Here is a 24,822-nt window from a genome sequence, read left to right on the forward strand (position 1 = left end):
TAGATGCAAGTGCCTGGATTTGTGTCTCAGTAATGTTTTTGATGGTAATCTTGCATGCTAGCTTAGGGTAACCCTAGCCTTTTTCATACCCAGTGATTCATAAAGTCCTCTGCTTTGATGAGGAGAGATTAGATTTTTCTTTCTTCCAGCTGTGTCTATAAAAGTGAAAATGCCTGAATTTTTAAAGTAATGACTTATTTCTAATAAAGCTTGGAATTCAAAGATGATGGGTTTTCTGTTTGTTTGTTTGTTTTGCTAAAATAGAACAATGACAAGACATTTATTTTTCTTTAAATCAACAAATTTTGGCCTTAAATATTTCCGGTGGGTTTCATCATATAACACAGATTTCCAGTGGAAAAGGAATAGGAATCAGTGCAGGTTGTTGTTGCAGAAGCAAAGGTCAGCTGATGGTCTCTTAGGAATGCTTTGAAAGTGGAGTAGTTAATGAGTAAGCATCTTGCTGCTCCATCTTTTGGTTGTGATAGGAAATTTTACAATTAAAAAAGCTCAGGAGTCAAATAAATGTGATATGTGCAGATGTATTGAATGTTTTCTGGACAATCTATATCATGATAAGAGCCACAAACTGTGTGGTAGAAGTTTTCGCTTCCCCAATGCCCTCTGTTACCTTTTGTTTTTATTTGGCATCTGTAGATATCAAAATATTGAATGCAGTTGCTTAACTTAATTTTTTTTCATAACTTTGTAACTCCACTAATAACGCTCATAAATGGTTTTTTTTTCTGCTTTTACAGATTCTGAAGGTGTTTAAGGCCTGAGTACTTACAAGCTCTTCATACATAGCAATGTCTGGCTCATATGATGATTCCGTTGGAGTAGAAGTTTCTAGTGATAGCTTCTGGGAGGTAATCCAAATGTTTTATTTGTTATTTTGATTTTATTTTTTACTCATATTGTAGAAAATCTGATTTTTGTGCACTGTGGAGAGAGCTGCAATACAAGACACGTTGGTTATTGTGATCTGCAGAAATAGCTTTCAGGGTAGAAATTACCTTTTGGATTTTGACCTATTTCTGTTGAGGGCTTTAATGAACTTGAGGGTCATCCACTTGGGTAGGGTGTGGTATGGAGTTCAGAATTGAACCTTTGTCAGTTTTTATTGTCAAGGAAGGCCATGTGTGAGTAGCTTTTAAAATGATCAATGTTAAATCTGAAGTAACTGTTCCAAGCTACTGTAAATGTACATAAATTGCAAGAGTGAAATACTATATGGATGTACTGCCTGTCTTCTGTTTGTATCTGGATACAAGTATTAACGTTTTTGAGACAAGTTACTCTTATCTCAGTGTAAAAACGCACACACAGGAAGATAATGGAAAGCACTTTGTAATATCAGTAATCTGTGCTGGCCCAATCTGACAGACTTTCAGGTGCTGTGATAATTTAAGCTTTAAAGAAAGGAAACTTCATAAAGCAGAAATACTTGTACAAAACCAAGTCTTTTTCTTTGAGTAAAAAGAAAGGTTTGGCAGTGTCAATACTGAAGCATTTGGAGGCAAGTACACTGTCCAAATTAGCTGTATTCAGTAGGACAAACTTTACCATTTAAGAAGGACCTCTTTTGAGTCTGAACTACAGCAAACATGAAAATGGCTCGGGGGAACCTGTCTGAATTTACCAGAGACCTATGTTAGACAGCTTGATTTTGGTGACCTGATATTTTACTTCCTTTGAAATGTAAGCTTTTCTAGACTACTAAACTGTGCTGTTTGTGGTGACAGCATATTACATTTTGATGCAGATCTCCCATGTTTTTTCAATATGTTTTCTAAAAGGCCTAATGCTAGGGAGGTTCTGGTTGAGTAGATAGGTACAGTTTTTTGAAGAGACATATGTACTGGTATGCTAAATATGTCTGTCTTATTTATAAAAGAGTTCTTTTAAAATCACTGTACTCTAAACCTTGACCCCTTTTGCTGTAGGATGACTGCAGATAGGCTGTGGGACCATTTGCTGTATAACCACAAAGATTGTTCTTTGTTGTTAAAATGATAATTGGAAAACCATGGCAATCAGGTGAAATTCCAGGTGACAGGAAAGAGTGAAACATTGTACCTGTCTTTAAAATGGCTAGGAAGGAGGACCCTGGGAACTACTGCTCTTGGAGGTGTCTCTCAACTGGCTGTGAACCTGAGCAATCTGAGCTATCACACCAGCTTTGAACAAGGGATTGGGCTGCCTGATCTCCAGAGGGTCCTTCCAAGCTCAGTTTTACTGTGTGCTGAGGCAACTTCCTGAGAATGCTTCCTTGCTAGAAGTATTTCAAAATAAAATAAGGAGGAAGTCAGGAAAAACAAATTCTGGACCAAAAGGGATATTTTGATGTGTGTTGGGCATCGTATACTTGGCAGCAGAACATGATTTCTGCCTGGCTGTTTTGTACCAAGCTGTTGTCTTCCATCAGATAATCATGTCTGGAAGCATAAAAGCTGAGTGAATAAGAATGAAATTTTCTGTACACTTGGATGATTATGTTTGGACAAATTTGAGCTCAAAGAATTAAATCCAGTAAAGGATGATCAGAAATGGCAATTACTTTAAATGGGGGCCTTCATGAAAGTTTCTTTAAATGTATTTTATGCTTGTTATATTGGCTTGTTTGTGCTATTGGTGACTTATTTTACATTATTTTGTAAACCCTACTACTTAAGCCTGTTTCCTTGGAATTGTCTGTGTATTCATTCCAAAAGGTCAGTCTGTTTCATAAGCAGTGTGAGTAGATTAATGTATATAATGCATGGGCATATCTTTCTTTATCCTTGGATAAGAAAATGTTAGATTTCTGTATAGCAATCAGTTGGTTTACTTACAGCGTTTTCTACGCTTTCTGTTTTTTGATGTATAGCCACAAAAATTGTTCTTTGTTGTTAAAATGTTACTTGGAAAGCCATGGCAATCAGGTGAAATTCCAGGTGACAGGAAAGAGTGAAACATTGTACCTGTCTTTAAAATGGCTAGGAAGGAGAACCCTGGGACCTACTGATCTGTCAAACTCACCTCTGTGCTTGGGAAGGTCATAGGATAGAATCTCTCAGAAGGTCTGATAAGGCACAAGGAGGACAGGGAGGTCATTTGAGAAGACCAAGGACAAATTTTGCATGACCAACCTTGTGGCCTTTTCCAGTGGAGTGGCTCCATCAGTGGACAAGAAAAAGGTACAGGTGTCATTTATGTGGATTTCTCTAAAGCCTTTGACATGGTCCCCCACAGCATCCTTCTCTCCAGGCTGAGGAGATGTGGATTGCTGGATGGAAAAGGAATTACTTGGGTGGTTGCATCCAGAAGGAAGCCATCAATGGCTCAGAATCCCAGTGGATGTCAGTTAAAAGTAGTGTCCCTCAGGGGTCCATATGGGGACCAGTGTTATTTAATTTCTTTAATGGCAGAGAGGGACAGAGGGCACCCTCAGCAGCTTTGCAGATGACACCAAGCTGAGGGTGCAGTGACAATCCAAAGAGACCTGGACAAACTTGAGCAGTGACTCACAGGAATCTCATGAGGTTTAACCAGACCAAGGGCTGGTGCTGCCCCTGTGTTGGGCACATCCCTGTGTGTGATGGATCCAGGCTGGGGATGAGCAGAGGGAGCAGCCCTGGCAGAAGGACTTGGGGGTGCTGTGGGTGAGAGCTGGCCCTGCCCCAGCCCAGAACCCCCCTGTGCTGGGCTGCACCCAGAGCCCCAGGGCAGCAGGGGAGGGGGGATTCTGCCCCTCTGCCCCTCTCTGCTGAGACCCCCCTGCAGGGCTGCATCCAGCTCTGGGATCCCAGCACAGGAAGGACAGGGAGCTGCTGGAGCCAGCCCAGAGCAGGGACACCAAGGGATCAGAGGGATGGAGCAGCTCTGCTGGGAGGAAAGGCTGAGGGAATTGGGATTGTTCAGCCTGGACAGGAGAAGGCTTTGGGGTGACCTCACTGTGGCCTTCCAGTGCCTGAAGGGAGCCCACAGGAAAGATGGAGAGAGACTCTTGACAAGGGCCTGGGGTGACAGGACAAGGGACAATGGTTTCACACTGACAGAGAGCAGGGTTAGATTGGATATTAGGAAGAAGGTCTTCCCTATCAGTGTGGGGAAAGCCCTGGCACAGGTTGCCCAGAGAAGCTGTGGCTGCCCCATCCCTGGCAGTGTCCAAGGCCAGGCTGGATGGGGCTTGGAGCAACCTGGGATAGTGGAAGGTGTCCCTGCCCATGGCAGGGGGTGGAACGAGATGATCTTTAAGATCCCTTCCAACCCAAACCATTCCATGATACTTCTGGTTTGGAATAATCTATCCAAACTAAATTTGACTGCTATTTAGTCTAACACCCATCCTTTTTTATGTGTCTATATGATTGTTTTGTTTCTGAAGACTGCAACTTTGAATTCTGGTCTTAATCTTTCTCAAAATGGTTAAGCATCTTAGATCAATGTGTTTTATTTGATTTGATTAGATTAGAAAAGATGTGGTGCCTCTGGAATGCCAGCTGAGTGCTTCATGCCTCAGGTCACAGGAAGTAAAGAACTAATCAGTTTTGAAGTTTTGTTACTACGGATTCTGTCATTTATACTCTTGTTAGAGGTTTTTCAAGATTTTTGACACAGTAAGTTTTTTCTTTGTTTTTAAAGTTGGCTTGCAGTTTGTTAAAAGCCATCTTGGTATGTTTTACAGCCCCAGCTAAAAGCAGTGAATGTATTTGAACTTGGATGTGGCACAGAAGTGACAATTTGGCAGGGTGAGCTTTTGAGTTTGTTCCCTTGCAATCCAAAATTGCTCAAATTCATGTACCTTTGAACTGTACTGCAAAGCCCATCTTTTTCTTAAAGGCATTTTGGAAAGAATGAGTTGGCTGGCTGTGGGACCTAGCTGAAAAACTGACTGTGAAAGCTCTTTTTTGCTCGCTGTAAACCTATTGAAACTAAAACACTTTTAGTTGTTGAAAGTTGGTTGTTCTGATGAGCTGATGGGAACTGTAACTAATAAAATGTTGATAAGTGAATTTCAAAGCTTTTGCCATTGCTGTTGATAGAAATTTCATTGTCTTTGGCACATTAAACAAAAATTTAAAAAAAATTAAATTTGTTTTCTATTGGTTTTCTGACTCTAGAAGGCTTTGGTTTCTTTTGCAACTGTCACTGCCTTTTATGGTTTCTTACTAAGAAATGTGAATCTAGAGTCTGTAGTTGCTTGGTAGTAGATTTACTGCTCTAACCTTGTCTGGTTGCATATGCTCAGACTGTCCATGGAGCAGTTTACTGCAGATTACTTCATCTCTTAAGATTTTTTTTAATTCAGTTGCTATTTCAATACTGTTCATGGAAATTTCCAGCTCCAGCACTGAGAGTTAAGGTCAGTGCTGGAAATACAATACGAATAGTAACTTATTTCCTCTAAAGGTTAGTGTTTTTTATTACGACACAGATATTGTTATCAGGTTCTGATTTATGGTTGGGAAATTGATGTCTTGTTGAAAGGGAATTGGAGAAGTTGCTGTTTGGACTTGTGTTCATGGTGATGGCTTACTGTAGATCTGAGAGTCAAAAAATATGGGTAGGTCAAGGCTTAGGCAGAAGTAGTATCTTGTATCAGAACAGCTGATATGACTGAAAAAACCCCAGGCTTTCAGAATTCAGAATACATGTTTTTGAAGTGTGCCAAAGAAATAACAGCAACTTTCATAACTAAATTGAAGGGGTTTTTTCATATTTGGTAAACCCAAGATATTACTGTGAGGCATTTTGTCTTCTAGCAGGATGACAAATCCTTTTCAGTAGAACAAATCTTTTTCCTTTCCTCTAATTTCTTCAGGTATTTAGTCAATAAAAGTACTTTAGGAGTCAGAGAATTTCGTACATGTTTTAATACAGGTTGCTTAGAGAACAAAGAACTTCAGTATATTGAGAAAAGACTTTCTGAATGGCAATTCCCACAATAGCAGTGGAGGATTTCATCCAAGTTTCAGTTGTAGTAGTGTCTTAAATTACCTGAGAAATTGAAGTTTCGCTTTCCTAATTCATTTTTCTGTCAAGCCTCAATGTACCTTGATGTGGTTAAGCTCATAACTCTCTCTGGGTGCAGGAATCCTAGAGACAGAGGAATCTTCTTGATATGCTCCAAGAAGGAATTCCTTCATCTCTGTTAGTTAGCTGACAAGGATGATGTGCTTTGAGTAATCAAAGGCTGTTGCTGATAGCCTGAAGCAGGGTGGCAGCAGGTTTTCCAAGGGAATGTGGAAAATGTACAGTTTGAAAGCCTTTCTATTTCTTTCTCATATATCATATGGAGTCTAAGCATGTTATGATTGCTGTAAATGCATCAGATAATTTGGGGCACTTTCTGCATCCAGAAATAGACTGTGGAAAAAACTGCTTTAGTTCCAACATTGTGTTGCTCTAGTTAAACATGAGAAGGATATGAGACCTATTGGCCTTGTCCTGCTGGAGTAGTTTTGGGATGCCCATGAAAGAATTTAATTCATTAACAATGTTATAATAAGTGACAAAATGCATCATAAAAGTTTGCTTTCTGTTTATTAAGCTCCAGCCTTATGCTTGGTAATCACTATCAGGGATATATTAAAAGAAAAATGCCTTGGGCAAGATGAGACCAATGCTTTTGTTCAGTTACATACCTGTGAAGGTAAGAAAGCCAATGAGTGAGTGTTCCTAGAGATCAAAGTGGAAATGTATGCATATCTTGCAAGCTAAGACATCAAAAGGAGCAGCTATCCTGCCTGTGGAGGCAATTTTGAATGAGCTCTAGGTCCCTCAGAGACTGTGTGCTCCTTATCCCCTAGGTGTGCTTCCTTATCTCTATGACTTTCTGCTAACATCAGCAATATTAAGCCCATTTATTGCAGGGGTGTTTCAAACACCTACTTACCCAAACAGAAATAGTCACTGTGAACAGCTGCTAAACCTGCAGCTGGGATTATTTCAGCCCTGTGAGTGATTCCCTTGGAGGACAGGACCTGGTGTGCATTTTGAAGTACTGAACACAGGGCTTTTGTTGCATTCTGAAGGATTTACTGAGAATAATTAGCAAAGTAGGACCTCACAAAGTGGAAGTGGGTCCCCTAGTAGTATGTATGAATCAGTAGTAGTATGGATTAATTGAATTTGGCCTCTGTTTGCATTGTCATTGTCCCCTGCCCCTCCTAACTAGATAAAAAAAAAAAAAAACAAAGCAAACCACTAAAAAAACCCTACCCAAAACAAAACCCCCAACCAACTAAAGCAAGGCCCCGTGCAACACTCTGGATAAAAATATTTGGACTCTGCAATAGTAGATTCCTGCCACATTGTAGTTTTTTTAATCTCCTCCTAACTTTGAGCAATGGAATATTTTTCATTTATATTGCCAGTGTTTGCTTTACTGGTGTATTTGGCTTAAGATTTTGTGTGTTTAAGAGCTTCCTCAGGATTTTCTTGTAACCAGGGGTGAATTTATATACTTAAACTTACTCAGAGCTAGTGCTCACAAGTACTTGGACTGCATGTGCTACTTATGCACCAAGATCATTATTCTTATTTATAAAAACCACACAGTGGTTGTAGATGTTAATGCTGGTTGAAATGTTTGGAAACTTCCCGTTTGACGTAGCTGGAAAGAAATTTTTCTCATGGTTAAATGGAATGCTGGAAATAGTGTGTGTCCCCATGTTGGCCACTGGTATGTGTGGGTTTGACTATGAACCTTTAAAGTTTATTATTCTGTGTCGTGCCTAGGAGTATTTGCCCCTAAAAATACCCTTGTTGACTTTCTTTTGAATGGTTCTAGTTCATAAAGGCTGACTTGCTATGAATAAGCTCTGTAAGCCTGGAAAAAGAGTTGACATCAAATCTATCCTCAGGCATTTGAAACACCCGAAGTATTTGTGGTATAATGTTTATCATGGTGTGCTGAAATTACCTAACAGGAGTTCAGCAATAGCTGAATGTTTGCCACCTTCTGGGCTGCTAACAAATGAAAGTACTCTTCTTTTTTCTCTCAGTGTACCAGAAAAACCTGCAAAGGGTGTTTAACATTCTAGGCTTTTGTACTGCTCAATGAATATGCCTTAAAATAAGAGTCTAACACTTGAGATAAAGGAGCCTACATAATTTAAGATTCTCCCTTTGTGTTCAGTGCTGTGAAATTGTAGAATGATGAGGTTGTAAACTCTGATCCCCACTAAGGATCCTGTCATGACAGTGCATGTCTTCCTTGGTATAAGGAAAGCTGCCTGCACTGTGAGCTATAGGATGACCAATGCCTCATCAGAGGGTGCCTCTCTGTTTTTTTATGGATGTTACAGATTCCCTGAATCTTAGATTTGACAGAGGATTTGAGGTGACATTGCTGTGCTCATGCCTGAGAGGAAGTTATAAAATCAGAACGAATGCTGTCTTGGTTAAGTTAGATGGAGACCTGAATGCATCTATAATGCCTGCAAGAGTGAGATGGGGCAAAATAGGATCAGCTGAGGTTTATTAGTAGCAAAGCTCAGTATTTTTTGCAGTGGAAAAAGGGTTAAAACTGATGGTTCAAATTAGAACAGATAGGGAGAATGACACAAAACTATCAATCACAGTTCTCCTAGAATTAACTGATTGCATAAAAAAAGTGACCAGTATAGTGGTATCTTTAAGAAATAAACTTGTTTATTTCCTTTTGAAGTGTTTCTGGTGACTAAGGGGTAAGCAGAAACTGAATTTGATATCATGTAATATACGCTATTTCAGATGGATGTAGTGTTGATGCTAAAATGAAAGTGGGATATAGTTTTTAAGTATCTATTTTTCTTCTTGAAATAGTAAGGAAGTTTGTAATCTTACCATTTACTTTTCTGAAACAAATATTTTATTTGTAGGACAGGAAAACTTTGTGTCTTAACTTCATTCATGTCTTAGTTGTCTGCTCTCTGTTTAATAGGAAATAGCCCAATGTTCAGAATAATCTGGAAATAATTCTTTCTAGGAAAATAATGTATGTTCATGTACTGTACAGGACTAATTGAGAAATCTGAAAATTACCAGGTATTATGTAAAATGGTTCTGACTGAAACAAAGATGCACAGGATTTTTTTGCTTGTGTTGTTCCTGGTCAGTTGCTACAGATAAAAGAATTCTTCATTTTTAATTTGCTCAAATACTTCTTGTGAAGGGGAAAGGGGGAAGTCTTGCAGAATGTTTGCCATTTACCTCAGAAATTGGAGAAAAGAGTCTTGAATAAACAATGTATAACACGTTTTTCAGAGTTCAGGGTGTCTTGAGTGTGTTGTTAAGTTTTTCATTTATTGTTCTAACCTATCTACAGTTAATCTAGTAGTTCCTTGGCCCCATAAAGACTGAAATTCTTTTCCCTTTGCTCGGCTCTGTGGCCTAAGGACCTTGTGTCTCAAATCTCGTGCCCTACAGTGACAGGCTGCACATTCCGCATCTCTAAAATGTGTCATTGCAGTGTCCCTAACTTAAAATGCAATTTTTTAAAAGAAACCACTGGTTTTCAAACTGTTGCACCCCCAGTTATATAAATTATGTTCTCTGTTGTGGGACACAGAAAAAATGCTCTATTTCCAAAATCCTAGCATGCCTCATAGGGCAAATTTCAGTGTAAAAGGCTTTCTTTGCAACACCAGGTTATTTTCTAGCACTGTAGGCCTGGTGGTTCCTCTTTATACTGATTCTGAACTGTGATGCTGAGTTGCTTCAGTCCTCTCGTGAGGAGGAAGAGGTAGTGTGGGTGATTTATCTGTGGTGTGCATGCAGCCCTCTAATGGTGCCCTTATGTGATAGCAGTGAATGGACCATCAAAGGTAAGCTCAGTTCAGTCATCTGAATACCTGCCTGAAATTTGGCAACTGCTAGATATTACCATGAAGTTAGAGTTTGCTCAGAATGAAAAGATTAAATATACCTCAAGGTAGCCAGCTCTCATTCCATATTAGCATTTTAAATACTAATAGTGGAAATTTATGAAATGAAATGTTCGTGCTGTGGACATAAATCCCTGGACGCATAACTGGAGACACAAATTGATGCTAATATAAGGCTTCAGTAGTTGTGCCAAGCTGACATAACCTGTTTTGAAAGTCTGCTCGACTGTGAACCTACAGCTGGAGTAATTCTGAGCCGATGAATGATTTGTTGTCCATTGCACAGACTGTAGATATTCTTGGAGGTATTTAATTCCCTTAACATTTGACTACGTATTTATAACTGCCTACATCTCCATTTCCATTTCTCCTGAACATAGAAGGTTATTTTTCATCCTTTTTTGGTAATTGATGCAATCAGTTGACATGCGTGCACTGACTCTCTCCGGTATCTTCTTATCTTCAGTTATATTGTGGCTTATGTTTAAATGTGCAGGGGGGGGTGGATGTATGCATTTGTTTGCATGATTTAGACAAATCAGTGACTGCTAACTAATGCTTTACTTAGATGCTAACTAAATTCCTTTGATCTGTTGAAGTGAATCTAGTCCAAACCAAAAAACATGCTCAAATGAATTCTTTGAAGCCACTAAAAGAAATGGTTTTGTCATGTCGTTGATGGTTTTGATTTTATTTTTTTCCCAGATTTAGTGAGAAGGCCTACCATATGTCTGTATTTATCAATATAGTCATGTATTCTTCCACTATTTAGCATAGGGATTTTTTTTTTCACCTTTTGAGAGTATTTCTCTGTGTACCATTTTTCTCAAGCAAATGGCTTGCATGTACATCTGCTGACAGTTCGGAATAAACATGAACCTAAAAGTTAGATGTTTTTTGTCTAGGTCAGATGTGAAGCAGATATGATTCAAATATAAGAATGACTAACGCACTTTTAGTATTTGAGTATTTAATCTCCTGCCTTGCTGCTAGTCTTTGTTTTTCAGTCAGGTGGTTAGGGCAGATAAGAAACTGGCTGTGATATTTAATAGGCTGTGCAAGTTCTTAGGTCTTGTTTAATGTTTACAAAGGCCAACCTGAGTGACCTTGAATTTGGTGGAAATGTTACTCTGGAGCAGTGTAAGGCTTTTTTCCCTTTCAGACATTTAGATTTGTTATTCCATGTTGGTGTGTGCACAAGGGGAGTGTTAATTATATAATGAATGTTCATTATATAGTGTGCATTTTGCTCCATGTCCTCATTTTATTGTAGCTTGTACATTGAGCAACTGTGGTTTTGTTTTCTTTTGTATTTATAATTCTAAGTATGGTAACTCCATGCCATTGCTGTCAGTATCTTTCCACATTAAATTCTAGAGTATACTTTGGAAATAATTGCTATCTGATTTGTCAGCAGTGACTGCATTCTTAAAAACTATTATTATGGTTGATACAGATGTTGCAATGCTCCTTTGCATGTCTCTGCATTTCTGTTAACCCTGAAAGATTAAATACAGTATAAAATTAAGGTATTAGGTCCTTGATAATGAACATTGAAGAGGGAAATAAATACTCTATTATTTCTCTTAATTTTCTCCACTGTCTAGAACATTACCAAGAAATAATGGTGCAGAACAATTGTGGTGACTGCCCATAATTATATTGCAGACTTAATAAAATATAATAAAGCTTTCAATTTTAAATTAACAACTTCGCTTTACAGGGGAACTTGTAGCCTTTGTTGTGTTGTTGCAGTTAGGTTTTATGATAAATTGATTTAAGATGAATGACCCTGCTCCTATAATTCATTATTTCCTACTGTATTATCTTAGTCTTGGTTTACAATATTTATGTTAATTAGAGATTTGTCTTGTTTTCAGAGCTTTCAAGCAGAAATTAAGTCTTTTTCTCTTGGTAGGTTGGAAATTACAAGAGGACAGTAAAACGAATTGATGATGGCCACAGACTTTGCAATGATCTTATGAATTGTATTCATGAACGGGCACGGATAGAGAAGGGCTATGCTCAGCAGCTCACAGAATGGGCTAAAAGGTGGAAGCAACTTGTGGAGAAAGGTAATGCTGAGTTTGAACTCTGACAGCTTTCTCAAATGGAAAAAAAAGTTTCTGTATATCTTTGTTTTGGTAAGTACGAAGTAGAAATCCTGTATGTTTTAGCCTATAATGGAGTCTTTGCAAGAGGCTCAGTAATGTGACAAATGTCCAAGCTTTCTGTGATAAAAAACCCAACCAAGCTAAGCCCTGCTCTTTTGCAGGTTCACTTGTTTCTTGCTGAAGCAGATGAATCTTGCTTCCAGTATGGAGTTATGTTCTAGAGAACTGTCTGTTTCTAGATAACTACCAGTACAATTCTGAATAACAAGGGGGCAGTGACTGTGGGGGAAAGGCTAGTAATTAAAGACCTAGGCATTGCTCTAATGGAAGGCTAAGCTGATGCTGTTTAATATATTCTGCAATAGTTTGTCCTTCCATGGTTATTCACCCTTCAAAAAGTACATTGAGAAACTGAAGGCAGTTCAAAGGGGAGCTCACATGTGGAATACTGAGAACTGTGGTACAGGGGTAAGGACTCCAGACTAAATGAATATTATTTTTTCTGGCTCAAAAGTTTGTAATACTCTATAAATTTGTATGAAAAGAAATTGCTCCCTTTTCTAGGTTTGCATCAACACTGGTGTTTACAAATGAATATAAGTCAATAGTTTCAGGTAGTTTCTTGGGAATATAAGTTCCATGTGGGTGATGGTTACTGAGAATGACACTTTTTGTTGTGTTTAGGCCCACAGTATGGAACAGTAGAAAGGGCTTGGTGTGCTTTTATGTCAGAAGCTGAAAAAGTGAGTGAACTACATCTAGAAGTAAAAGGTTCACTGATGAATGAAGATTTTGAAAAAATCAAGAACTGGCAGAAGGAAGCCTTTCATAAGCAAATGATGGGAGGATTTAAGGAAACCAAAGAAGCAGAAGATGGATTTAGGAAAGCTCAGAAACCCTGGGCAAAAAAGCTGAAAGAGGTACAGCAGTAGATTATGTATTAGATATCCTGTGTTATAATATACTAATGTTTCAAATATCTATAAGGGAGTAAACTCCCTATTCTTTCTGCTGGACCCTCCTTTCTCTTAAAGATCTCTTGCTTTCTGTCCTCTTCTGAAAATAAATATTTTTCTCTTGGTCTCTCCTAATCTTGGTGAGTTCAGTGAAAATCTGGAAAAAGTGGAATTTAAGGTGTCATTTTAACAGTATCTGATTTCATGCAATTGGAAGAAGAAGGGGGAGCAGGTGAACATGGGCATGAGGGAAAAGTGTTTAGCTGGGGACTTTCTGTAACCCTTTTGTTGAGTCTGTTCAATACTGATCTAAGCTGTATGAGTGACACTTCTTGTATGGTGAAAAAATGCTCTAATAATTTCCTTATGCTGATTCTTGTGTGTTTTTCATTCTTTGGCCTAAATGAAAGCAATTCCACCCCCCCAAAAAAAAAAAATCATCCTGAAACAAAACCTGGCCATTTCTTCATTGCAACATGATTTTATGGCTAAGATTTTATGGTTGCTGTAGGCTGTTCCAGATGCAAAGACTCAAATCTCCTTTGTAGGTGGAAGCTGCAAAGAAAGCTTACCATGCTGCCTGCAAGGAGGAGAAACTGGCTATATCCAGGGAAACAAACAGCAAAGCTGACCCAGCACTGAATCCTGAACAACTCAAGAAATTGCAAGACAAAGTGGAGAGAAGCAAACAAGATGTATTAAAGGTATACTGGTAATTTTTTTTAACCTATACCTTATGCATATTTAAGCTTTTTTCCTCCTGAATGTGCTGTGAACAGTGGTTCACATGGCCAGTTACAGTCCTGTACCAAAGTTTTCTCCCAGGAATGTGTTCTCACCAAATTTTTCTTCTCTGAAGTTGAATAATGTATGGCCTCTATTTCGTTTAAGTACTTTCAGCAGGGAATTAAGCACAGTAAGCCAGCAATCTTCTAGGGCAGAGTTCTACTTGTTTAGTAGTGAAGACTTGAGAATCTGAGAGATGGATGCCTAAAACTAACTGACAACTAAGTATATCATCATTCTTGACTGCAGAATATTTTTTTTTTAAATGAAGCTGATACAATCCACTTGTATGCTGTTCTGTTGCACAGTTTGCTTTATCTCTTCAGTGGTTTGCTACTGTGAGGCTTTTAATGTGTGATTCCTCAAGGATGTCTTTTTCTTTTGAGAATGCTGTTCTGGGATCTGGAATGTTATGTTCCATCAGTTGGGATCTTTTAATTCCTGCCTGTGGACTACTTCTGTAAATGAGTGCAGAGCCTGAGATTCTATCTGTTAGCTGAGCTCACAGTGTATGCAGTTTATGTTTACAAGGATGTACACAATGTTTGGGGTTTTGGTCATAACTCACAGTGCACTAATGTAAATTACTAAAGGAGAAAGGACAGCACTTTAAAAGATCTTAAAATACCTTCAATAACTTGAAAGACTTCCTGCTCTGATTTGTTCTGTAGCTCCTTTGGTTTTTTATCTTTAGTGTTACCTTAACATTTGTCATGGTTTCTGTTTAAAAGCCAGAGAAGAGGCTTGGAGGTTTATTGTAACTGTTTCTGCAGTTTACTTAGGTAACTCTCATTGTGCCCTAAGGTGGGTACAGTGGTCATGAAAAGAGATTGCAGCTTGGCAACTTCTGGTCTAAACCTCGACCATTACTGCATTGATAATTCTGTATTGTAGGGCAGTAACAAAATATATTGCTAACAGTTTGGTTTTGTACCCCCAGACAAAAGAAAAATATGAAAAATCACTGAAGGAATTAGATAATGCTACTCCTCAGTATATGGAGAACATGGAGCAGGTATTTGAGCAGTGCCAGCAGTTTGAGGAAAAACGGTTGCGTTTTTTCCGAGAAGTGTTACTGGAAGTTCAGAAACACCTTGACTTGTCCAATGTTGCAAGGTAAAACTAAGACTTCAAAACCAATGCTTAATATTCTTTTCCATGAAAAGCAATAAGTGCTTCAAGTAGATCTGACGTCAAAGTTCTGATTTCTTTCTAATGTATTGCTTCAGTTTGAAAGTGTAAGTGAAAGGGATTAATTCTTCGTTTTGTCTAAAATGAGATTAGCACCTATCTCTAGCATTTGCCAGAACCAACAAACCTTCATTCTTGTGGTATTTTATAATCAAATATGGTCCAATTAGAAAGGATTCAGTGCTTAGAATCAAAAAATGCTGGATCAAAGATTGGGAAAAGAGGGTTTTGGTGTATTATGTGTCCTGCGTGTTTATTGGAGAACAAACTAGAATTTATTAGTTCGGGACAGCATGAAATTTGTAGTCTATATATTTGTTGTTAAAATATTTGAGCTCAGTAATGAAATTACCTTACCTGGGGATAAATTTAATATCCCTAAGTTTAACTACTGCAGAACTCTTGTCCATCTTAATTTCAGACTCTGCTCTTGTACTGTCATATGTATCAAGCATGTAATGTATATTGTTGTTTCTGCCTGAGCCCTCACTGTTTTCCAGTAAAGTTCAGCTTTTGCTAGGGAGCTCCAGACACAGGAATACTTGCAGTAAGTGCTGTAACCATGGTGGTATTTTACATCCCACTTCTGACAGCAGAGGTCAAGTGCACTCTGGTTAGCACTTCAAGTGCAAGGAGAAAAGGAAGAACTGAATTTGTTTTTAATCTGAGCAGTGTCCCCAAACTGGCTTGCTGTGCTGTCACACAAATGTTAATGCTGGCATGAGGGAAGGGGGTGATAAGAGAGGCAAGAACAAAAACAGAGCAAGCAATAGATAAGGGCAAAACCACTTATTTTGGCATCGTTAACATTTTGGGTTGCTTCGAAGTTTTTATGGAACTGCTAGGAGAGACAGGTTCTTGTTACTGTCCGAGTAGTTAGATGGTAGAATTGCTACCCATTTGATTCAGTTTCATCAAGTTAAAGGAAATTTGCAAAATAGAAATAAATGAGAAATAGTTGACCTAGTGGACAAGGTTGGGGGAAGACCACAGAAAATGACTGAGTGGAGAGGCAATGATTTCCTTTTTAGATACTTAGAATTTCAGGAGTGGTGATAATAAGCATCAAACAAAAAAACAGAATTATTAGGGTGAAATGAGGGGAAAAGCAGCTGTAACTGTTTACCTGTTTCCTTCTCTTTGCCTCTTCTAGTACAGACATAAAAAATATGTACAATTAGTCTTGAAAATTTGATTTTTAACTTCAGTGATACTAAAGACCACAGTCCAGAAAATAGCCTGCCATGTTTTCTACAGATGTAGACCTGAAGTTTATTGTTGATTTAACTGATAACTACTAATGAAGTATTCTCTTTCTCAACATACCTGCCTCTCTCTTGCTTAAATACATTGAAATGACTACTGATGTAGAAAAAACCCAACTGTGTATATGTTAAAGCAATCAAGTATTATAGAGAAATTGAGAAATGTAGAAGTGCATTTTGAGAATGTTTAACTCCTTGACAATGTAACTAATGAATTCTAATTCTAAATTTTGTGTGATTCGGTCTGGAAGGATTTTCACAAATTCTCTACCTTGAGTATAATAGCATCTTAACTATATATCTAATAATATGATAGCAGTTCTCTGTCTTATTTTAAGCCTTGAGACTGCTGACATTTTTTTATACTCTGAGTTCCACATTGCACCATATTGGTGGCTTTGATATAAATGTATTGTCATGCACATGGTGCATGGTCTGAGATCGGGGATCAGATGTTGTATCCTGCAACATAACTTCTATTCTGTTAATGAGAAACAAGAGAGTAAGAGAAAAAGAAAAGTAGTAAGGTTCTTTTTCACAGTGCTTGATATAAATAGTATAATTAGTAAAAAGAGCGTACCCCCAACCAGTAAAAGCAGTTGGCAGATATTATACCTACATAGGAAAATGTTTAACCCATTTACCTCTGCTTGAATTTCGTTTATTTTTGTAATTGCTTACAATTCTCACTGGATTAAAACAGTTGTTTTCACAGAGTCCTATGGAGTTAGCACAGAACCAGTTTCTACTATCTTGTAGATAAGCTTTGAAATTCAAGGAACTTTAAGACTGCAGTTCAGTAGTTGAAATACAGTCCTACATACATATATTTTCTTTAATGACAGCCAATTAAATTACATGAGAGTCATAGTTTTAAAATCTGGTAAACAATGATTTTATGGTGTGGTAAACTTTCAGCAAGTTTACTTGTTGGACTACTCTTCCCTTTTTACAGGCAGTTAACAGGTCTGTCAGTTTTTAAAAGCCTATCTTGCTATAAGTTTTTTCAATTCTATTGTGAACTTTAAATTTTTTTTTTTAAAAAGTCTAGGGATTTGCCATGACTCTAAATTCTAAAGAAGACCAATTTGTTTTGCAGTTACAAAAATATCTACCGTGAACTGGAACAGAATATCAAAACAGCAGATGCTGTTGAAGACTTGCGGTGGTTTAGAGCTAATCAAGGTCCAGGGATGTCAATGAATTGGCCTCAGTTTGAGGTAAGGTTACAGTACTTAAATCTCAGAATTGTTTTATCTTATTTTTTTCCTCTTTGCTTTTTGAAATATTTATTTCTGGTGTAATTCTTAACTTCAAGCTTCCAACACTGAATCTTTTTGTTTTACAAGTCATACTAGTTTTCTTATCTCAATTTTCATTGGGCTCTTCTCATCCCCCAGCTTTTGGAGGTGATTATACTGAGAATCTATTTAAAGAGAAAATGGGCAAACCAGAAAACTACAGTCACTTTTTTTAAGCTTGAGTAATTAGTGAAATTATTAGCCATTGTTTAGTTGATACATCTCTGACACCTGCACATGTTATCCTTTATGTTTAACTTCTCCCCTTTGGTGTCAGACTTCAATTTGGATCTCATTGATGGTAGCAGGCAATTGTAATGTATGCTGCAAAGACTCTGAAAAAGTCTGAACCAAACAGTTCAAAATTTGAAAAATGGTATTTAAAACTCCATACTGCTGTATTAAAAAAAAGTCACCTTTACCCAGCTGGTCATTTTATTGCTGCATGCCATTTTCAAAAGGAAGGAGTTTTTCTAAGTAGTGCTCTGTTAACATAGCCTACAAGAAATAAGTACAAAAGCGTGTCAGTGCAGATCATACTACGTGTGCATGATAGCTGGAAGTGGAAGGAGTTGGACCACAGTGATGGGTTTAGCTGAAATTAAGTTCTAGACATTAAATTAATGGAGTGGAAGCATAAACTCTGGAATGTTTCACTGTTCCCTTATTACCCAACCATAAAGGAAAATAGCACTTGTTTTTAAAATACTGAGTAACCTTAGATTAGAGGTTTGAGGAAGAAAATCCATCATGGTGCTGTACAATTTCTTTGCCTGAAACACTGAAGTGCAGTTACTTCTGCATGAGGAAATTACTAATATTTTTCTTAAACATTATCATTAACAATTGAAATGCTCCTGTTACTGTTTTCCTAATAAAGTTTTTTTCTCGTTTACATGCTACAAGGATGACGTAAGTAAAAAAGTCATGATCAAATGACTATGACATTGCATTGTAAACTGCAAATATGCATAGGTCAGTGGTCTGTAAACTGTGGTAACTCAGAAATCCAATATGTATTTTAAAAAGTTAAGATAATGAGGTATTTGACGAACTGTGCACAAAGTACTGGACTGACTGTGCTACATAGGAATAATAGCAACTCTTTAAACTTCCTTTTCCTGACAAAAATACGTATCTCAAATGCCATCTTTTGTATGGCAAATTCTCTCGTGACTTTTTTTTTACCTTTAAGACTTCTGAGAGGAAACACGTCTCAGCATAGGCTATTTGATTGAATCCAGTTTGTTTTCTGTTGTTTCCTGCTTAGTATCACTATAGTGTATACAGTATAACAGGATATCAGAGCTTAACTTGGACTCGATGCAGGAGTTGGGTTTAGGTTTCAGCATGCCTGTCCCATCTGCCTCTGCATGGCTCAAAACACCAAGTGGCCTCATTAGTCTTGTCAATATTTGTATTGATTCGACCCTTAACTCCTGTAGATGGCTTTTTAGGACAGTGAATTTCACTAAATCCCGAGTGAAGTATCTTAAGGGCTTAAATCTTAGGCACAGATTTAAATTAGCTGCTTCTTTGTAAGTTATCTGAGAGGGAAAAGTAAGCCCCGTCTTACAATACCTTTTTAAATTGAATGTTAGAATTGCCTTTTAAAGCCAGATGTTTTGGCATTATTTGAAACTGTGAACCCTCACAGTACATGTTTTAAATATCTATACTGGCCAGCTCTTCCGATTTCTCCAGCTTCTGTGCCAGATGTCTGGTATTTTAAGTCTTTTCAAGGAGTTCAGGACACTAAAGAGGGAAGTACAGATAACCTTGGGATTTTGTGAGTAGCACAGATACCTGTTTGCATTGCTGAAGTAGGAACTAGATGAGACTTGTAAATGAAACATTTAGAGCAACTCGTCTTTAGTAATTATTGGTACATATAGATGTATGTTCCATAACTCAGTTTGCAAAGTAAATGTGCACATTACTTGTTCAATTGAATTTCTCAATCACATTTTGCATTCATTGCAGGAGTGGTCTGCAGACCTGAATCGCACTCTCAGTAGAAGAGAAAAAAAGAAGGCTTCTGATGGAGTGACTCTGACTGGTATTAATCAGACGGGAGACCAAGTTTCACAACCCAACAAACACAGCAGGTAGCTTTTTTAGCCTAAAAACACTAATTGGAAAAAGATTGTTGCCTTCAAATACACTAGGCTCTCCAGAATCAAAAAGTCACTGTTAAATCAAATGATAATTATCTGCGAGCATTTTTAGTGATGTCTCTGCACTTACAAATTAATTTGGGAATTATTCTTCATTTTATAGCTCTCTTTCCATTGAGAGCTGAAAGAAACCAAGCTTCATGAGAAACTGAACTTTCTGTACCTGATCTGGTGGTCTCTTTCTACCTTCCCATCTCTAGAAATGACAATAATATTTTGAGATCTTAGTCTGCAAGACATTTAGTCACATATGAATTCTGGATGTGATACAAAATACAAATAATATGAAACTGTTAACATCAACTGCTTTAAAAAGGAATTAAGCTGGCCAGAAAATTTGCATTGCCTTTTATTGCAGGCAGTAGGAAAAAAGAAGCTGTGGTCCACAAAAGATATTCTAACATCCTTTGTATTGTGGAATATTGTGGAGGAATACTCCATATGTGAGACTTTCCAAGCTTTCTTGAGCCATATGCTGTATTTGATAGATGTTTTGTTTTTGTTTAGTTGTTTATTTAAATGTTTTTGGCTGAAGGAGGGGTCTGCTAAGAAACTGCTTTGTGGAACACCAGTGACAGTGTTCCCTTATACAGATAGGGTCACCATAATGCTTTTTCTTTTCCAAATTAGCAGTGTTAGTGTCCAGAGTAACACAGTGCAGTCAGTACAATCAAGTTACAATCCCTTTGAAGATGAAGAAGATACTGGGAGTACTGTCAGTGAAAAGGAGGACAATAAGATCAAAAAGTTGGTGACATGTTGTTTTTTAATTGTTTCCACATTTGCACTTTCTCTATCCAGGATTTTCTATTTTCAGTTTCTATAACACTACGCTGGTCAGTGCATGAAGTGTTTTTAAGCAGTTGTGTAAGCAACACTGTAACCTAACTTGTCCTTCCTAACAGATGTCATATCTGTTGTTTGATCTTTGGTTTCAAACTACTGTGGTTATTGGCAGTTGCTAACAGAACTGCTGTTGCTTTTTTTCCTTCCTTTCCCAGTCCTATGAAATGTTAAAACTGATGTGTTTTTCTAGTGAAGCTGCTTCTGGAGCTTTACTGCTCTGTGTCTTCTCACTGAATACATCCTTTTAAGATGCTTTCTTTTTTTGTTTAGGACCTTCTTGAGCAGCTGCCTGTTGCTTCAGTGTACACTCTAGGGATATTCCACTCTCTTAACTGGCATGTGCATGCTGAACAGTGAACTTCCCTTTAAATGATTGAGCTATTGCAGTATCGTGAAGTTTTCTATTAGTGGATTGCAACATAGAAAAAGTATTGGAAGCTATTGTAGAGATGCATAGAGGTTTAGGAGGAAGTTTCTGCAAAGCAATTTAAATGTTTTACCTAAACCAGATAATCCCTCTCACTGACTATGACATCCCTTTTGCCTTTCCAGAGTAAATAAGCCCATGGATTATGTGGATTTCTTGATAGAGAGGTTTTTTGTGTTTGTGGGGAGATTGATATATGTTGGCTTTGCCTCCTTTTAACTTTGTAGATGCATTGCAAGGATGTTTTTATTTTTTAGTGAGGTATTATCAGTTAAAGATAGGTGAGAAGATACCAGAAAGAAAGTTTCAAAATTGGGCATTAGAGTGGATCTTAAACATATTTAGGAGTATCTTAGTAGTTTTTCTAGTCTCCTATTTTAAAAGTGGAAAATAATAATTTCAAAATTGATTTTCAGTGTTAGCAGCTATGAGAAAAACCAAAGCTACCCTACAGATTGGTCTGATGAAGAGTCCAACAACCCCTTCTCTTCCACTGATGCAAATGGAGACACCAATCCCTTTGATGAAGATACCCCTCCTGCCATGGAGGTGAGAGTACGTGCACTCTATGACTATGAGGGCCAGGAGCAGGATGAGCTCAGCTTTAAAGCTGGTAAGTTTCTAACATTTACTTTAAAATATTTGTCAAAAAAGGAGAAAGGCAGGGGATTTTTTTTTCTCTTCTACTTTCTGAAGTCACCTGTTTCTCTGGATAAAATTCCACATACAGGATCCTGTCTAACCATCACCCCTCCTAAAAATGCGTTTTGGTATCCCTGTTTGGCAGCACTGACTCCTAGCTCTTTGGAATGTGTTGGGTTGCCTCTGAGATATTCCTTTCTTACCATCCTAAGTGAAACAAAATGACCTGCAGAACTGAAAAACCTATCTCTCCCTTTTCTTCCTTGGTGACAGAACAGCTGCTGGTTTTAGCTGTCTAGAAATGCCAACCCTACAGAGTTGTTTTTTAAAGGAAAATACTACAGCAGCTATTCCTGAAACTGTATTTAATAAATTGATAACTTCACTGTTTAAATGGAAAACATCCTATTTTGAACATCCAGCTTTCTGCACTGCTCATTTTTTAGGGTTGAGAATTTAGCCATGGACAGCTACATTTTTAACAGTCTCTTTCCACCCCTCTTCTCTGTATATCAGGCACAGGAATTACCTTTTTTTACCTGCTTTTTTTCTTTTTAGTCCTGTATTAAATTAGGGTACACTTACAACACCATAAGAAGGAAGAGATGTACTGTCTCCCTTGAGCTCTTAATCCTTTTTCCCCCTCACTGTTACAGGAGTTGAGAGAACAGAATAGATGCAACTGATGGGGGAGACCCATCACACACTGTTTTCCACTCACAGGAAGGTGGCATCAGGGTGTGATGGCTGCACACCACAGATGCTACTGCCTCCAGCTGAAATCTACCCCCTATTCATGACTTTCAAGCCAAGTGTTCAACTGTCTTGCCCAGAATTGGAAGATACATTTTCCAACCAGGAATTCCAGAACAAGATTGAAGGAGTAGTTTAGGAAAAGCAAACAGAACACTTAGTGCAAATGAGAGAGATAGACACTCTTTCAGTGTCTCTTTTCCCATTTGCTTGTCACTTATTCCCATCTCCTGTAATAACCCAATTAATTGTAATTTAAAAAAAGAGTATTTAAATGTTGAAAAGAAACTCCAGAAAGCTTTTGTTTCTGCCTTCCTTTCAGCTGGGGTTAGTAAGAAGTGTGCCGTCTCTTTATCACCTGCGGTGTTTCTTAGGTGGATGCTAGGGCTGAAAGTTAGGAAACCAGTCCATGTTGTAGCTAATCAGGGAAGTGCAGGATGTCTGTTCTGCTGATGGAGAAGGGTAGTGCTCAGAACAGTATGTCCCCAAGTCACATTCTAAATGTAGTTTTTGCTTTCTGAACCAAAACACCCCCCAGCTCAGGTGGTGGTGCTCTGCCTTTAACTCACCTCCTTCCTTTTTTATTAGTGAAACCACTGAACATCTGACTTTTCGTGTTTGTAGACAAGTGTTGTAGGTTTCCAGAGTGGAGGAATGGGTTACTTATCCATGAATTTACTGAATTGTGCCCTGACAGTACAGTAGTAACAAAACATCAGGTATTTTCTGTGGAATGCACACAAGCCAAAAGTTACTCTTCATTCTATAGACTTTAACTGCTCCTTTTTTTTTTCTCAGCAGGGGATGGAAGCATGCTAATCCTCTTGAAATATATGGTTCCTGTGAAACAGCAAGGGTTTACAGTAATGAGCCTTTCCTTGGCAAAACTATGCAGTGTTTATATACACAGATGTAATGGTTAAATACAAAGTTAGGTGTTCTGTGCTGGAGTACCAGCTGTGTCACTTGCATTAAACCATTGAACCAAGTGGTTCTCAGTGTGGGAGGTCTGTAGAAATAAAGTAGAGGACGTATGAACTATGAGATATATGCAGACTTCACTTAAAAAGAGTTTGGTACTTTGAAGGAAGAGCATTAAAGAATGTTACAACACCAAATTATGAGATTGATACAATTGTAGGAAAGGGATGATATGCTAGACCATGAATCCTCTTGCAGATGCTGAATTACAGGATGGGTACTTAGTTTTTAGGCAGAAGTGTTAGTGTGACTAGCTTTACACTGAACATACAAAAAACTGAGGAAAAGAACTCACTAGGTCAGGTGGGAGTCAATTTAAAATCTACTCAATCCTTTGTTCCTCTGTAGATATACCTATTCTCCTAAGTAGCTGTCAGCAGTGGATTAATGTATTTGAAGGATTAGTTCAAATGTACATGGATATTCTCAGATAGGATTTCCTTGGGTATTCAAAGAATTTACATACAAAATGCTTCTAAGTAGATGTTACAGAATATATACTCTGGACAGTGTCCATTAAATGTACTTTAATTCATGAAACTCATATTTTTAGTGGAGTATCTTCACAACTGGTGCTTTTTGACTTCTTTTTTTTTTTTTTTCTCTTGGCAAACAACTGTGGGAGGTTTCCAAACTGCAAGAATAACTTTATTCATATCTTATGAGAGGTTTTATAAGCGTGTAAGAGGATGGGACATAATTATTTACAGTATGTCTGTCTTGCCATCCTGTGGCCCTCTGTGGCTGAGAATAGTGACAGGAAATGTTGTCCCTGCAATATTGTCTGAATATATTATTGTGTGTTCTGGTTTTATCATCATAGTGGTTTCACTGTAACTGCTGTGCAGATGACACTTGAAAGTGTTAGTATTTTCTTAGACCTTCAGGATCACCGAGTTTCCAAGCCACAGCTTTGATACAAATGCATTTGTTAGGGCATATTGTCATTGAAATGTGAATTTTTTGGTAGTCTTTGTTTCCACTTTTCATTAACACACACTGTACACTCTCATTCTGCAACACTAGAAAAAGTGGGAAAATTGTAACATGTCTCCATAAACAAGTAGAGTGTGAGGTGCCAAACATTTGTTCATAATGGCTGTTAGTTTTCTGATAAAATCTTAAACTAGAAGAGATAAAGCTATAAACATAAGTGTCTTCAGAAGATTTAATATGAGGCTTGTCCATTTCTACCAAAGAATTTAATAGTCCTTAGGCTACTTTGTATGCTCTTAAAATGACACCAAGATTCTCTGTCATTTGGGACTGTAATAAGTGATTAATTTCTTCATAATCTGTTTCCTACTGCTAAGATAAAACACAAATCAGTTTTATCTAGGGAAATCATTTGACACAAGTTCCAAGGGAGGACATAATTGCTACTCAATGTGGCCTTTTTTGCCTGGCTGAGGTGGAGCTTCCTTTGCTCATATGGAGCACCTTGGAGTCTGCAGGCTCTCAAAAGTCAAAGTATTCCCTGAGGATGTGGAATATCAGATGTGTGTTATAGTCAAAATGAAGTTATCATA

The 24,822-nt window shown here is 37.8% G+C and overlaps 1 protein-coding gene across 5 annotated transcripts in view; it reads left to right on the plus strand.

The window, feature by feature from the left end:
- The window catches only part of PACSIN2 (protein kinase C and casein kinase substrate in neurons 2), a 53,351-nt gene that overhangs the window by 26,071 nt on the left and 2,458 nt on the right, over positions 1-24,822 (plus strand). For 2 of the 5 annotated variants that reach the window (XM_062491812.1, XM_062491815.1), the window contains exons 2-10: positions 759-869; positions 11,773-11,929; positions 12,653-12,888; positions 13,473-13,628; positions 14,651-14,826; positions 17,266-17,386; positions 19,451-19,575; positions 20,275-20,391; positions 21,334-21,530. In XM_062491812.1, the coding sequence (XP_062347796.1) occupies positions 810-869; positions 11,773-11,929; positions 12,653-12,888; positions 13,473-13,628; positions 14,651-14,826; positions 17,266-17,386; positions 19,451-19,575; positions 20,275-20,391; positions 21,334-21,530 (1,345 nt within the window). In that variant the 5' untranslated portion in view covers positions 759-809. Of the gene's footprint in view, positions 1-451; positions 870-11,772; positions 11,930-12,652; positions 12,889-13,472; positions 13,629-14,650; positions 14,827-17,265; positions 17,387-18,373; positions 18,380-19,450; positions 19,576-20,274; positions 20,392-21,333; positions 21,531-24,822 lie in introns of those variants that run through there. The other 3 variants (XM_062491816.1, XM_062491813.1, XM_062491817.1) reach the window with 3 other exon arrangements.

This window comes from Cinclus cinclus, chromosome 4, assembly GCF_963662255.1.
Source record: "Cinclus cinclus chromosome 4, bCinCin1.1, whole genome shotgun sequence".
Classification (NCBI taxonomy): domain Eukaryota; kingdom Metazoa; phylum Chordata; class Aves; order Passeriformes; family Cinclidae; genus Cinclus; species Cinclus cinclus.